At 37.5% G+C, this 17,682-nt stretch overlaps 1 protein-coding gene across 4 annotated transcripts in view; it reads left to right on the plus strand.

The window, feature by feature from the left end:
- Positions 1-17,682, plus strand: part of celf5a (cugbp, Elav-like family member 5a) — a 290,692-nt gene that overhangs the window by 255,600 nt on the left and 17,410 nt on the right. For 2 of the 4 annotated variants that reach the window (XM_055216725.2, XM_055216723.2), the window contains exon 7: positions 6,227-6,371. In XM_055216725.2, coding sequence (XP_055072700.2) covers positions 6,227-6,371 — 145 coding nt within the window. Of the gene's footprint in view, positions 1-6,226; positions 6,393-17,682 lie in introns of all 4 variants that reach the window. The other 2 variants (XM_055216724.2, XM_055216722.2) reach the window with 1 other exon arrangement.

Below are 17,682 nucleotides of genomic sequence, written 5' to 3' on the forward strand. Positions count from 1 at the left end.
TTTTTTTGCAGTGTAATCTCTACACTGTCTGAATAAATTATAAAAAAAAATCCCTAGCTGTCACTGGGGCGCTACCCTTTCAAAAAAGTTCACCTTTGGACCTAAAGAGTACATATTAGTATATCAAAGGTACATATTGTTACCAAATACATATCTGTACCTAAATGGTATACAAAATAGGCCCTTACTGCCCCAGTGACAACTTGGGACCATTTTTATAAGCTTAATCTCAAAGATGTGCCTTAAAGTATTCTCAGGCCTAAAACGGACTCCAATACAACCCAAACTACGTTGGCACCATCTTTAAGCTTCATCCAGAAGACGTGCTGTCGGCGCACAGCCGAAAAAGCCGTTCCAGGCAATCTTCAGAGCCCGAGACCTTAATAACCGAGGTCCTCGTGTTCAGCTCAGTCCATTTCTCCTCTCTCTATAAATATCTCCACAGCTCATCCTGCCATTCTCCCGGCGCTGAAGCCGGGCCAAGCTAAATGCAAGGGGTCATGTGTGATGCCGGCAGAGGTGGGCAGAGACACAGAACAGCTCTGGGTAGATAATTGCCAAGTGATAAAGAGGTGATTGCCTGGTGCCACCGAGGGAGACTAATGCCATCGGCAAGCCATAAAAAAACCCACATGCCTGACGCTAAGCGAATGCCGTCGTCCGGGCAACATCTTCCCGGAGCCTCTTCTGTTTTTTTACTTTTCCATTCCGAAGGAAGAAAAGGTGGTGACCCTTATGATGAAAACTCTACTGAAGGCAATTTGGTTTCTTTTGCCTGGGCTCGAATGCTTGCTGTCTATTCAAGATGTGTTGGTCCTGCGATGGTAAAGCTAAATGCGAAGCAATAGTTCTGTCGCTTTTGACTCGTCCTCATGTCGCTCCAAACCTACATGGTGTTATTTTTCTGCGGAGCACAAACTAGAAATGTCTGAAGAATTTTTTATATCACTTTTGACAAACTGTGACAACAGAACGGAAAGTTCAACCTAACAGAAAGTTCGGATGTGGACAACTTGGTACACTGTAAAAATTCCTTGTTGCGCCTAAATTATTACGTTTTATCAACTTGAATTTACAATACAATTTTTTGACTAGTGAGGAGTCGCTGTAAATTATAAAAATATAACTTAAGCTAATTCATCTCCTCACTACTCAAAAAAGTGAAATGAATTATACACTCACCTAAAGGATTATTAGGAACACCTGTTCAATTTTTCATTAATGCAATGGTGTGGGGGATGTTTTCTTGGCACACTTTAGGCCCCTTAGTGCCAAATGGGCATCGTTTAAATGCCACCGCCTACCTGAGCTTTGTTTCTGACCATGTCCATCCCTTTATGACCACCATGTACCCATCCTCTGGATAATGCACCATGTTACAAAGCTCAAATAATTTCAAATTGGTTTCTTGAACATGACAATGAGTTCACTGTACTAAAATGGCCCCCTCAGTCACCAGATCTCAACCCAATAGAGCATCTTTGGGATGTGGGGGAACGGGAGTTTCGTGCCCTGGATGTGCATCCCACAAATCTCCATCAACTGCAAGATGCTTTCCTATCAATATGCTTTCAGCACCTTGTTGAATCAATGCCACATAGAATTAAGGTACATAGAAGGCGAAAGGGGGTCAAACACAGTATTAGGATGATGTTCCTAATAATCCTTTAGGTGAGTGTAAATTCAAGTTGATTAAACTTTATAGTATTGCTTATTTTAAAAACAACTTTTTGTGTTCCACTGAAAATAACGTGATGAGCACATAACCGTTCCTGCACATAACAAGAACAGGCACGGCGTGAGAGATTATATTTTAATAGTCTCGTCCGGCCGCCGACAGCCAAAGGACCTTGTTTTCCCCCTTTATTTCCTCTCCTCTACCACTCTCCACCCCTCCTTCCCCCAAAGAACAAATTGATGTTGCTCACTTCTCCCCAACATAATTACATGCTTGGGCCTCCAATTATCTGTTTTAATTCCTAAAGAGCAGAACTGAATGCCACGTCGTTATCCGAGGCAATCTGGTGGCAGCCATGAAAGGCGACATTATCCGAGCTGTTCATGGAGGGAAATTACAATATGGAAGTCTTCAACTGGCCGTGCTATGCTCTGCCCAGAGCCTGTCCCTCTGGCTTTTAAAAAGGCATTCCGGCTAGAGCCAGCCGGCTTAACCGCACCGCCCCATTCAGCTCGAGAAAGGAGGTCGTGAAATGGGCACAAAAGCGTCTGATTACTGTGTCATTGCTATTACGTTGAGAAGAGGACAGACTATCTCATCTCACACAGTGAAAACCTTGCACAAATGTAGCCATTGTTCAGTTGTAGTAGCTGAAGTATGTCATTTTGTTGATGTTACCGTACCTTATCGTATCCCAGCTTGATATGCAGATGCAGCTATCCAAGTTAGCAATTTGTATGTTGACTTCTTTGAAAATTGGTGTCAAGATATCGTATGCTTGTTTGAATATTGTAATCAGCCCAACATTGGCTCAACCAGTAGGGTGAGATTGGGATGGGGCTGTCTGTTTGGGTGACCAATGGCAGAAAGGGGAGTGTTTAGGAAAAAGGAAGTTTTTAGATTTTACATGTGAGGTGAAATGACAAACTTAGGAAAACCGCACCGTTTTTCAATATGTTACCATGTTCTTACCTCAACTTAGAAGAATTAATACATACCTATCTTTTTTCAATGCGTGCACTTAATCTTTGTACAGCGCGTTGTGAATGTGTTAGCGTTTAGCCTAGCCCCATTCATTCCTTAGGATCCAAACAGGGATGAATTTAGAAGCCACCAAACACTTTCATGTTTTCTCTATTAAAAGACTGTTACATGAGTAGTTACACAAGTATGGTGGCACAAAATAAAACGTGGCAATTTTTAAGCGGATAAAAAATGCGAACTATATTGTATGGCGGAAGAGCACTTAGTTTGCAGCACTTTGACCTCAGCGCACAGTATTATCATCATTACTCCACCATCGCTCAAACTTCCGTAAATATTACTGCGCCCAAGGTTGAATTGCTCTTGAAAAATCGCCATGTTTTATTTTGTGCCACCATACGTACTCATGTAACAGTCTTTAAATAGGGAAAATATGGAAGTGTTTGGTGGCTTCTAAATTCATCCCTGTTTGGATCCTAAGGAATGAATGGGGCTAGGCTAAATGCTAACACTTTTATGATGCGCTTTACAAAGTTTAAGTGCACGCATTGAATATTAATTTGTTGAGGTAAGAACATAGTAAAATATTGAAAAATTATGTTGTTTTATGATATTTTACTCATACACTGTCAGAAAAAAAATGGTCAGAAACAGGTCCCAAGCTGTCACTGGGAAAGTAACCTTTAAAAATGTCCTAGCATTTAGGTACTAATATGTATCTCTGAGGTACTAATATGACCTCTATAGGTGTAATTTTTTGAAAGGGCGCCGTCCGAGTGAGGGCTAGGGACCATTGTTTGACAATTTTTTCTGACATTGCAGGGTAATGAATGATCCTTATGAAGAGTGGCAGCTGTTCGGTCAATGTACACAGTGGCCCGTTGGCCTGGGGAGGGGAGTACATCAGGAGTTTTGTAAGGTTTGATTGTATTTATGGGGTACACAACGTGTTTATGCTTTATTTAAAAAAAAAAAAATTCATATATTTTACATATATCGTCCCTGTCTGATGAAAACCACATATGTCCATTTTGCCGATTTTGAGATTTTTTGACGGATTGCACAGGTTAAATTCCATATACAGTATGCTTCACATATCTAAATGCCCAATGAAAAGTTGTCATCTGAAAAATGTCATCTGATTTTCACGTATATCCATTTGGTGTCAAAGCTGTCAATCACACCGCGTATCACCGAAGTTTCATCGAAGCTCAGCACTGGATAGCCGAATAAACATAGCCTGGTGAGACAATGAATTTCCTTCATCGAGGTAAACGTTTCCCCCCTGTTCCCAGACGTAGGAGTGACAAAATTACGATAGGACTGTGCAAACAAAGTATCTGTCTAGCATTACCATGTCAGTGTATTGATTCATTGTCCCTTCATAGTTTGCAAGAGACATTTAATACATTTATAATTAATATTAAATAAACTAAGCGTATTTAATAAACTAAGGCGTAGGCTATTTAATAAACTCAGCGTATATATCTGTCAATATGAAACGCGACTTGGCCATTCTAATCAATGTTCGGAAGAACGCATATCGACCACCGTTACTGTAAAATATGCACGTATGTCCATTTAAACTCAATTTTGGTCAAATGTGGATAATATCATTACACTGGCAAGAATATGGTTACATGTAAAGATGCCTTACCAAGTATGATAACGCTACATTCAACTGCTTTTGAAATACAGTGTTTTTTTCTGTTAAAGCATATATCTCTCATTGCATTGAACTTTGAGTGTTGTAACTTTGCAGATGTTGTATATGCTCAAAATTCAAACTAATATATACAGTGTAGCCTATTTAGAGGTAAACTCATTAAAAAGCTTTACATATAAAGAAAAAAAGTGTTTAAAAAAAACGTAGTCAACTCAAAATCTAGTCATTTCAGTTTTTAATAAAAGCTTCATTATGCTCAATTCATGCAGCTGTATAACGCACTGTCATTCAATACAGTCAAATTATATATTTAAACCAATTTACAATGCACAGGAGAAAACAGGGGTTGAGAAAATTGCATGCGATCTATACCAGAAAGACCAGCAACACGGCAGACCAGAATGTGATTTTGCAGAAGATTGCCATTACTGCTTTATTCATTTCAGCATTAACAAGCATTAAATCGCCGTGTAGGGTTTAAGAAAAAGTGCATTACCCACAACACAGTCTAATCCCTATCTGGCTATTGGTTTTAACATTATTGGTTGACGTTATTTCCCCAGCCCACGTAGTCAAAGACTATAAGATCTATAATAAGATGAGGAACACGTATTAAGAAAGTAAATTGGGTCAGTTTTGATTTCACGCCTATAAGACAGCATATTGACTGGACTGGATGTCTATCTCAGTCTCATTTCCACTGGTGTTAAATGAAATATGGCATCAAGTCTATGGATAAGTGGAGTGATGTTATTAGAATAGACTTGACGCACATCTCCCATGTATGAAACATGTAAACCAGCATGCAGATAATGCACAAGGAATGTGGTTCTGCATCTAATAATCATTTAGCTTACATCTAAGAGTGTCTGTTTTAATATAACTGATATATTCAATAGGTGGCTCATGCCATTATAGCGGTCACATAGCTTCTTTATGTCATTCCAGACGTGTATGACTGTATGCGCTATTTTCTTTATAATGAAAGTTAATGGTGACTGAAGGAATCAAGCACAAGAAATGTCTTTTAAAATCATACTACAGTTTTGTATTTGAAACAGACTAAAATAATTTGAGATATTAAAAGTCATTTTTGATTCATTTGACATTTCAGAGCTTAACAGTCCCCATTCACTTTCAAACCTGTATGATGTTTCACTGAACATCATACAGATTTGGGACGACATGAGGCTGGGTAAACCATGAACGTTTTCATTTTTTAGTGAACAATTCCTTAAAGGTGCAGTGTGTAAATTTTAGCGGCCTCTAGTGGTGAGGTTGCAAATTGCAACCAACGGCTCAGTCCACTGCTCACCCATCGCTTTTGAAACGCATAGAGAAGCTACGATAGCCGCCACCAGAAAAATGTCATCGTCGGAGACAACTTAGTAAAAAAAGTTTGTCCGTTAAGGGCTTCTGTAAAAACATGGCGGCACAAAATGGTGACTTCCACATAAGGGGACCCTCTGTGTATGTAGATAAAATGTCTCATTTTAAGGTAATAAAAACATAACGGTTTATTGTAAAAAGGTCTTTATACCCCCCTGAAAATATAGTTTTGTATATTATTGTGCATTTCTGTCAATAGATCCTTATTAAACACTGCACCTTTAAAAAAAATACAATTCAATTCTTTTACTCCCTTAAGGATCACAATAATACTCTCTTCAATCCCTCTATTAGAATAAGCCAGGTCGACAGCTATTGAAATGTTTCTTGGGGGCTTATGGCAACCCTCTGACTGGATAGATGGGCGCTTTCACTAAACATAGGTTGACACATTTTTCCACTTTTTCCGCTCTACTTTCTCTTCTATTCTATGAGTGCTGCCTATCCATCATGCCCCCACATACTGCATCTAGTAACTTTTCCTTCTCTTCCTTTCTGTTTTTTTCTAGCTGATGCAGCAGCAAGCCGCCCTAATGGCCGCCAGTCACGGAGGCTACCTGGCGCCCAGCGTGGCCTTTCCCACCACCCAGATACACCAGATGGGGGCGCTCAACATCAACAGCCTGCCGCCCACCCCCATGACCCCGGTGTCGGGTGAGTTTCATCATTCACTGGGTGAGCAAGACTGCTTAATTTCTCTTTCTTATGGGTTGGGTGTGTAGTTAACTCCGCATTAGCGTCTAATGCAATGTTGCTTGACTGAAAACCAAACCAGAAAAGTTATGCTTTAATAACAAAATTTTGCGGTCTTTTCATTTGGTAGAGCGCACTAGCATAAACCTACTTAAAAAAACCCTATAGCTTGAATGCGCTTTAAGTCGATTTGGATAAAAGCATCTGCCAAATGCATAAATGGAAATCGTTCGACTGCAATGTAGTTTCAAAAAACCGCTGTGCACAGGTTTCTATCTGTCAGTTGGGAAATAAGATTTTGAGTTAATTTTGAGTTACTGGGTAGATATTGTAAGCGTCTCTTGGAAAAACTAATCACTGGATTATCTAATGTTTCAAGTTTATGGATTCAAATCTTTGATCATTTATTTTTGGAGTTTTGTCACATATTATCTGTACACAGTCAAAAATAAAGGTCAGAAATTGCTCCCTAATCCTCACTGGGGTAATACCATTTGAAAAACTACTCTTATGCACCCAACGATTTCATATTAGTACCTCAAATGTGCATATTGCTACCAAAGAGTGCATAATGTATAAGTACCTCAGAGGTGCATATTGGTACCAAAGAGTGCATTTTTTTAGTACCCCAAAGGTTCATATTGGTACCCAAGAGTACATATTGGTACCTCACGGGTACATATTGGTACCAAAGAGTACATATATTAGTACGTCAAATGTACACATTGGTACTAAAGAGTTCATATTAGTACCTCAGAGGTACATATTGGTACTGAAGAGTTTATAGTAGTACCTCAGAGGTACATATATTGTTACCAAAGAGCGCATTTTAGTACCTCAAAGGTGCATATTGGTACCAAAGAGTACATATATTAGTACGTCAAAGGTGCATATTGGTACCAAAGAGTGCATATTGGTACCTCACAGGTACATATTGGTATTAAAGAGTGCATTTTTGTACCTCAAAGGTGCATATTGGTACCAAAGAGTACTTATATTAGTACGACAAAGGTGCTTATTGGTACCAAAGAGTTCATATTTGTACCTCAAAGGTACATATTGGTACTAAAAAGTTCATATTAGTACCTCAGATGTACATATTGGTACTAAAGAGTTCATATTAGTACATCAGAGGTACATATTGGTACTAAAGAGTTCATATTAGTACCTCAAAGGTACACATTGGTACTAAAGAGTTCATATTAGTACCTCAAAGATACACATTGGTACCAAAGAGTTCATATTAGTACCTCACAGGTATACATTGGTACTAAAGAGTTCATATTAGTACCTCACAGGTACACATTGGTACTAAAGAGTTCATATTAGTAACTCAAAGATACACATTGGTACTAAAGAGTTCATATTAGTACCTCAAAGGTACACATTGGTACTAAAGAGTTCATATTAGTACCTCAAAGATACACATTGGTACCAAAGAGTTCATATTAGTACCTCACAGGTATACATTGGTACTAAAGAGTTCATATTAGTACCTCACAGGCACACATTGGTACTAAAGAGTTCATATTAGTACCTCAAAGATACACATTGGTACTAAAGAGTTCATATTAGTACCTCACAGGTACACATTGGTACTAAACAATTCATATTAGTTTCTCACAGGTACACATTGGTACTAAAGAGTTCATATTAGTACCTCACAGGTACACATTGGTACTAAAAAGTTCATATTAGTACCTCAAAGGTACACATTGGTACTAAAGAGTTCATATTAGTACTTCACAGGTATACATTGGTACTAAAGAGTTCATATTAGTACCTCAAAGATACAGATTGGTACTAAAGAGTTCATATTAGTACCTCAAAGATACACATTGGTACTAAAGAGTTCATATTAGTACCTCAAAGGTACACATTGGGACCAAAGAGTTCATATTAGTACCTCACAGGTATACATTGGTACTAAAGAGTTCATATTAGTACCTCACAGGTACACATTGGTACTAAACAATTCATATTAGTTTCTCACAGGTACACATTGGTACTAAAGAGTTCATATTAGTACCTCACAGGTACACATTGGTACTAAAAAGTTCATATTAGTACCTCAAAGGTACACATTGGTACTAAAGAGTTCATATTAGTACCTCAAAGGTACATATTGGTACCAAAGACTTTATATTAGTACATACTGGTACCAAATGTGTAAATATCTGTGCCTAAATGGTACATATTAGGACATTTAAAAGAGGTTCACATTTACCTTTAAAACAATGCCGAGTTATTTCTGTGTTTCTTTTACTGTGATTTATTCATTTCAGATGAAAAATGTGTTACTCATGTAAAAAACATAATGCGGTTGGTTGCTAACATGGCAGTCGGACACAGTCAAAGTTAAATGACATGTCAGACTATCTGTTGTCAAAGGGCTTTGCATGGAATAGCGGTTTCAAATGAGAGCATTGGTTGCATTATGTTATGTGTTTAAAATAGTCAACACAAACCAATCACTTGACCTGCTTTTGGACAGTTCAGTCTCTCTTACATCGTATTATTATTCACGAAAACGCCAATGCTGACATTTCCAAATTGGCATACACGTACCTGATGAAGAATTGCGGCTTACCCGTCGCCGTTGTCCCTTTAAAAGCGTAGCGCTTTAATAATCAGGACATACGGCAGCTTTGATTGTCATTCCAAACACCCGTTATCACACAATCTAAACAAACAGAAGATCCTACTGGATAATGGCTACCTTACCCAATTTGCTTATGCAGCACTATTGCACTTTTTCAATCCCTTACGAAAACATGCCACCCAGTGATATATGCTCGGCTTTAACAAAGCTCATTCCTCTTTTGTCAACGGCACTGCTGTACCAATTTATGCCATACACAGCCACGCCGGACAATATCATTTGTCATTCCCGGTAAAGCGCGTAGTTTGGCAACTTACGGGTAGCTCGCAGCTAACCGGCCGACCAATTTCAAAACACATTATTAGTCGGGCAGCTAATTGACTGGCTGCGGAATGACTAAACGTTTACGTTTTTATGCGAAGTAAAAACAAAACAGCGGCGGACGCTTTATTACCCGAGGCGCTGGCAAAGCAAGGTAGTCCCGCTGGCATCACATACTGTAGGTTTAATACGGTTCCACCTTTTACAAGCTGCCATGGATCTTGTAAAAGCCTCGTCCAATTAAAGCGCCCGAGCTGTCAAGATCTTCTGCAAGGCTGAGGCTATCCATGTGTGGCATTACATGCAAATGTACTTACTTGCCACTTCAAATATTAAGTAAGACAGACAGGACGGTTTGTCAAATATTTTGTCAAGATGCATGCAGTGTGACACATGCACTTTTTTATTGCGGTTTATCTGATGAGATGCCGTTTGTGAGTGTCACACGTTGAATTAGCTTTCTTAAAAATGTTAGATTTTATAAGTGAAACTGTTTAAAGCAAACATGGTATAACTGTGGTCAATTGTATTAATTCAATTTTATTTTTGTCATTTTAAATATTTTGTATAAGTTGGGTTTGTTTCTTTTTAACCCAACGTTGGGTTAAAAATAACCCAGTGTAGTATAAATTACAGCTTTTACGGTAAGCAAAATGAATGTGTATATTTTAACAACTATAGGTGATTTTAGAGAGTATTATATATGTAATATTTGACAGTTTACTATGATAACACAGAGCAGAATTTGTCTGTTGGGTCATCTGTAGTCTTCATAAGAGGTTGGATCCAACTGGACCATGGTGTAGTCTTTAGTCTCAATAACAGATGGAGAATTACACACTACTGTTTACATGTCCAGCAACATAATGATAATAACATGTGCTGTAGTTCCTGTAGCTCAACTAGTAGATCATTGTGTTAAAGAGCACCTATTTCATTGTTTAAAAAAATTATTTTGTGTATTTGGTATAATACAAATGTGTTTGTGTGGTTTATGGTTAAAAAACAAAATTTCCACGTACCATACATTTTTGTAGCTCCAGATTTCACTCTTTTCCTGAAATGCACAGATTTTAAAAGCTCTGTGTCCCTGATTGGCCAGCTAATTAAATTTTTATTTCAATTCAATTTTATTTATATAGCGCTTTTCACAATTGGTAATTGTTTGAAAGCCGTTTTACATTAACAGATGCAACAGACAATATAAGTAGCAAAATACAGCGGCTATGAATAAACTTTACAAGCAAGCGTATTAATAGTGGATCGTATACAAGAGGGTGCTAAGTTAAGCCAATGTCGGCTGACTCCCCAGGGTAGAAAAACCCCCTAGGAGAAAACCTCCCGACTTTTTTAGCCTGAGAGGAACAAAAAGGTCCTAGGAGGGAAAAAACCCTTAGGAGATATATTTATGTTGACTGTATATATATATATATATATATATATATATATATATATATATATATATATATATATATATATATATACAGTCAACATAAATATGACTGTATATATATATATATATATGAAGAGTCTGGTTCCAAAACGCAATAAATCCATTTTGACAAATTTTGGTAAAAACCTGTTTTCTATACCAAGAAAGTGACAAGATGAAAACAACTATTTTCTGTTACAAACTTTCAAATAGCATCTTTAGGTTATAAAAACATAAAAAATTCAAATCCATAAGTTGATTTTCAAAGATTTATTATAAAAACGGATAATTTTTTCCACAAAATGCAATAAATCCATGACAAGTTTTTATTCAAAATGCTATAAATCTATTGAATCAATAGCCTATATAAATGTGCATTCATCTTTGCCATGTTATATTCATTTAGTTGACTAGTTGTACACACTAATTAAAAATATAAACATTAATGTCATTAATCAAAACACTTACTTTGTCATATTAAGATCACTGTCATTGCGGTTACTTGACGTACTCGCTTAACGTCTTTCACAGAGATCAGCTGTAAAATGTTTTTGGTCCTGCTCGATTTTCGTTGACTTTGAGTAAAATTATGGAAAGTTTTTCATAAGATCCTCTGGGGTCAATGTGTTAGCATGAGAAGCTTGCTGTCGGGAGAACAAGCACCCGTCTCCCGAGTGCCTCTCAGGGAAAATATTAGATGCTGATGGCTTACGTTTCTTTCCCATCACAGAAAACCATCACAGGTTTAGCGATGCAATTAAAGTATTATTTTGTTTTGTTTGTTGATCACGAAGTACAAAGTAGATGAGGAAAACTAGGACTCCATGGACTCAGCGCGTCCGCCATTGTTTGTTTACATTGCGTGACTGGTGGGCTGTAATATCAGAAATGGATTTATTGCGTTCTGTAAAAAAGAAGCAGTGGCGTTTATCGCATTTTGGGAAAAAAGGGAGAAAAGATGACAGAATAACACGGCGGATATTGGATTTTGCGTAAAATTAAGAATTTACTTTTAACTTCTGACCTGATATAATACTGATTTTGGCAGTAACTCATTTTTTCAAAAATGGCGTTTATCCCGTTTTGGAACCAAACTCTTCATATATATATATATATATATAAATGGGATGTAAAGGTATTTAAACGGATAAGGAGATTAAATGGGTTCCGTATATATATATAAATGGGATGTAAAGGTATTTAAACGGATAAGGAGATTAAATGGGTTCCGTCGGTGGTCGTTGGTCAGGCATCGGCTGGGCATCATGTTGAAGGACGGCCAGTAGATCAGTGGTGTGTTCACCTCCATGGCAGCCGGAACTGGGTCTGTTTTTCTCAATGTCCTCGGGTTCGAGGACGAGACAGGGAGAGAGAAACAAAATCCTATTAGCGTAGGGTTCGTTCGCATGTAATGCAAGTGTCACAAAGTGTTGTGTTTTTATATATGCTCCATTCCAGACAGGCTAGCTATTGCGGCATTAGTATATTACCCAGATGAGTTATGTGAATGCTTTTGTAAAGTACAGGCTAACTATTGCGAGATAAGTACATTTACTAGACAAATTATGTGAATGCTTTGGTAAAGAAAAAAATCTTAAATTTAGATTAAAAAGTGCAAAATCTATACGTTGTGATTGGCCTGAATATCTCTGCCGTCAGACGGAAAAGTGACGCTCCTTACCATGTTTGAAAGAGATTTGGATCACAATGCAATGCTAACAGGAGTTAACTTACAGGCTGTGAGTCCAAGCGGGAGGAATTATGATAATGTTGGTCTTGTCTACATCACCAATCCCAGAAAGTAAACAATCTGTGTGTTTGTTGTAGTCCAAGAAAAGAGATTTACGTTAGAGACGATAACTCGCCTCATTGTTTACTTTGGGGTTTGTACCTTTTGCATATCGTTAACATATACACACTTACTCACCAAAGGAAATGTAAAAACGTGAATCGTACAATAGGTGCTCTTTAATATTGCAAAAATCATATAAAAATATATTGTGTGAATGCACTGTGAGTCACTTGCGTAAATGCATCAAATGCCTAATGTAAATGTCCACAAAGGTATTATAGTACCATGGTAAATAAATATCCATGAAACCATTACCATGGTTAGCTAAACAAAGAAACATGGTATCATAAAAAAATGTATTTTGTTAGGTTGGTTGTTGATTATGTGCCACAGTGATGCCATGCTTTGTAACTTAAAATGTTCACATTTTGTTCCTTCACATAAATGCTCAAGCTCTGTGTAAAACAACTGCGCTCTCATGTTTGGATTTCATCCTCTTTGACTGGGATCAATGTCATATTAACATGCAATGCAGCTGCTGGGGTGAATTGGCCTCTCTTACACTGACTTAATTGAAAGAGACTGCCGGAGCTGTGCAGATCTCCTGTGTACGCGAGATGTGCTGAAATATGCCGAGCATCAGACACGCTCCTGTGTGTGTGTATGCGCGAGCGAGCTCTGCTTCACTGATTGCCTTCCATTATTGAACCTATTGGAATCTGTTGCATTATTAATCCTAAGCGAGATAGCAGAGCTGGCGTTAAAAATATTCCAAGGACTACAATAAATAAGATATTCATACGTTTCCCTTTTTCCCTCGTTCATTCATTCATTCATTTACATTTCCCTGGCAGGCCCAGAAGCTCTGGTTTATTCAATACATCTGCCGTACAGGCATAGACACACACACACACACATCGGTTGTGACTTGTGTATAAAGTATTGTGGAAGCATAAACTACACTGCCATGAATCCAGTTTGACTCTGGTACTGGAGAAATACGATGTGCTGTCTTGAGGGCATTTCATTTCTGTTTCCATAAACAGAGTAAATGTTTTGGATGGCAAAGTCATCAGGCTTGAAAATTTACTGATCCGTTGTGATGCAAATAAGACCTGCCTTACATTTTTCCCATCATGAAGTGGTTTGTTGGGAATTCTGCAATCTAAAGACATCTGGCATGACCACAATTGAAAGCCCAAACAGCTGTCATTTAATTTGAAACTGCTTTCTGATCTTCATCTTTTAGTTAATACACAAGTGCAGAATATTATTAGAGCGGAATAACGTCGTGTTAGAATTAACAGCACAAAATAACAAGCATTCGCTCGATCTTACAGAGCTTAACACAGTGAGTTACAGATAACAGATTCGCTAAATTTATTTACAAAAGAGACTACATCTAAAGCACATTATCGAGAACCACAATGGAAAATTTTAAGAACAGAGACTTCATTTAGTCACTGTATGACAGGTTGCCTAAAGTGTGCTTATGTGTTAACTCTCTTTAGTCAAGTTATTAAAAAAAATATTGTTTAGTGAAACCGACCTGAATACTTTAACTCTTTCCCCACAAGCGTTTTTTAAAAATGTCGCCAGCCATGCCAGCATTTTTTATGATTTTCATAAAAGTTTAATGCCTTCCAAAAAAGCTCTTCTTTAAATACATAAACATACAATATATCAAATGAAAGAAAAGACCCTCTGCTTTTAAACAACAACAACAAAAAACCGTTACATTGATAAGTTCTCCTCTTATCACCTCTCAAATATGGGTACACTGTAAAAAATTTCCATAGAAATTACGGTGTTACTTGCAGCTGGGTTGCCAGTAACTTACCGTAGATTTAAATGTATGTTATTTACTGGCAAGAGTTTGTTCAAAGTTAAATAAATTTAATATATTAACAACAAGTCTTTCTCTTTACAGAATAAAACTATACAATAACAGCCTCATGCAAAGCATTCTGGGAACCAGAAATCATCATCAACCTTTTTCTGTTTTTTGCTTCAGGTATTGTTTCCCAGAATGCTTTGCTTGATGCTGTTATTTTAGTTTTACTCTGTAAAGACCAAGACTTGTTTAATGTTCATTTAACTTTGAACAAGATGTTTCCAGTAAATAACATAAATTTAAATCTACGGTAAGTTACTGGCAACCAGCTGCAAGTAACCCTGTAATTTTTACGAATTTTTTTACAGTGTAGGTTTCTTCGAAATAACCAAAATTTGGCTGAGATAATTTTTTGTGAAGGACTTTTGATAAAAATCCCATTCAGAGCGATCCTCAAAACATACACAGAGTTCTTTCTCTTTCACGTGAGGCGTTACTTCCGGGTTGTTTACGTTGTGAAAGATAGCAGTATTGCTGAATGCCAGAAATACTCATAATTGGCAGGAAAGCGTTTCTCGTAATTGACGAGTTAACTCGTCAATGGCAGGGAAAGGGTAAATTGCATCTGAACAGGGTCAAATATATGGAAGACCAAGGCTATAACTTAAACAATATATTTAGCAATATTTTACTCATTAAACATTTACATTTGTTATATTTTACGAAAATATAACACTTCCCAGGAAGCAATAGACCTCATTTCACTGCCTGTAGACACGATATAGTCCAGCTATGAGTAATCTACTTCTAGCCAAAATAAATTACAATTTGGTTACATGTCATTTTTGCCAAAATAACGTGTGAGATGCAACATATTCCATCATGTTACAAAGTCAACCAAGATAATGATGTTTGGTTTCATTTATTTAATTTATTTTTGGGCTAAGCACTCTAAAAATGGCTGGGTTATTTTTGACCCATAATTGGTAAATATCGGTCAGAACACACTACTGGGTTAAAATTGACCCAATGCTGGGTTGTTTTAACCCAACTGCTGGGTTATTATTAATACAGGGATGCACAACAACAACCCAATATTGGTTTATTTTTAACCCAACATTGGGTAATTTTTAACCCAGCATGTGTACTCATTATGGGTCAAAAATAACCCAGCCATTTTTAGATTGTGGGCATAGACGTCTATGAAATTTTCCCTGACAGCCCAAATTTTGCCTTGATTCAACTTAGACGGCTATTAGACGTCTTTTAAATACAAATTGCTTGCTGTGTTATTGTTTCAAAAATTCAAAATATTGATTTGTGTCCATAATAAAAACTTTTCAATTTTTTAAATGATGCCAAAAACAGACTTTTGAAAAATATAAAAATAATTAAATAAACATAATATAAAATTAGTTCATGCAAGTGTATATTGTGAAATATTAAAAAAAATAAATGAAGAGTTTCGTTGCAAAACGAGATAACCACCATTTTTAAATTGTTCAGAAATCTCGTTTTTTGGTTGTGCATTCCAATTAATTTCAGTGCAACTGCAGTTGGTTTGTTTTGATTTAAACCTTCATAACTTAAAAAATACAGCTAAGTAGCACCATAAAACAAAATAATAACATGATAACATAATAATAAATATGTTTTGACAAAAATGTAAAAAAAATGGATTTATCTCGTTTTGCAATGAAACTCTTCAAATATTAATGTATTTTATATATAAATTCACGAGTTTGCATTAACATATAATCGATAGGGAATGAGACAAAGCATATTTGGCGTGCTGTCCGAGGAGAGGGCTCCGAGCTCTGAATTTTAGCCCAAACCCAGAGTACTCCCTCCCTCTTTAACTGAGATAAATGAAACTAGATGAGAGTGACGGCGCATTCACACGGGGCGTAAGTGTTAACGCTTAACGGAAGGCTTGTCTGAAGCGTGGCCAACAGCCAATCACAGTGGCCGCTACACATGCTCCGTTCTTCCATAAACGTAATTGGCTGGCTCTGTCTAGGTAATTTGCATAAGGCGATCTGATTGGCTGACGCACGCGTTGCCGCTTGAAAAGTTGAGAAATGTTCAACTTCTGCCGCGAGCAACGGCACTGACGCGGCAACGACAGATCCACAATTCAGTTCGGCAAGCCATGACGTCACCCATTAAAAGTGACGCCCCGTGTGAATGGGCCGTAAGGTGATGAAGTGGAGGAGGGATGCTGCAAAAAATCTATCACGAGACAGAGGTGAGGGACTGCTATTTATAGGCACCTCTTTGCACTGATTGGTTGGATCACATGACCATGCTCCTCCCGAACTTAGTTAAATAAACTTCATTAAATAAACTTCATAAAATAGATAGGGGAAAGCGAGGGCGAAAGTATCATATTTCAGAAAAACATACATTTTAAAAATAATGTTTTAGATAGACATATATATTTGCTGTCATCAGTAACTCTCAACTAGAGGTCTTCGCGGGTCCACTTAGATCTGAAAACCCAAGGTCCGACCCGAGACCCGATCAGGTTCGGGTCTAAAATGTTCACGTGTGCCTTGGACACGGGTCGGGTATAATAATAGCGGCATTGGGTCTCTGGTAAATTAAAATGAATGTATTTTTTCGAACAGACCTGAAGACCCGAACTCTCTCGCGTGTGTGCAACATTTTTTTTTCAAACCCTGTAATCTGTTTGACAAGAGCGCTTGTGAAATTGTGTGGCTGGCGGTAGGTTAATTTTCGTTGAGACAGACATGTCAGTCAATTTTAAATGTACATTTTAGATAACAAAGTAAAACAAATGGAGCAGCTCACCAAATTGGTTGCGAGACCAGCCGGGTTTCTGACTGCTGCGTGCGGGGCTGCAGACTGCACACACGTCGGTGCCGTTTACATTCGGGTCCATTCAGGTTAAAAAAAGTTGCCACTGGTTCGGGTCGGACTCGAGTCTAATTTTCTCGGGTTTGTCTTGGGTCGGGTCTTTTAAAAAATTTTTTATCTATGCACGTCGGGTTCGGGTATAAAGTGATTCGTCTCATTTTGGGTCGGGTACATTTCTTTGGCCCTGAGAAGACAACTACTCTCAACTGTGATCTATCAATACCAGGTGTTATTTCGTACAGTTCAGTACTAATTATTGAATAATTTTTTGATAATTAAATTACATTTTTGGTTAAATTAGAATCATTCTCTTAAATACTTATGACACTTTGAAGTACCATGGTACAAAATATTCACAGACACTCTTAAAACTAAAGGTGCTTAAAGGATTTTTTGCAGTGATCTAATAGA

Source organism: Misgurnus anguillicaudatus, chromosome 23, assembly GCF_027580225.2.
Source record: "Misgurnus anguillicaudatus chromosome 23, ASM2758022v2, whole genome shotgun sequence".
Classification (NCBI taxonomy): Eukaryota; Metazoa; Chordata; class Actinopteri; order Cypriniformes; family Cobitidae; genus Misgurnus; species Misgurnus anguillicaudatus.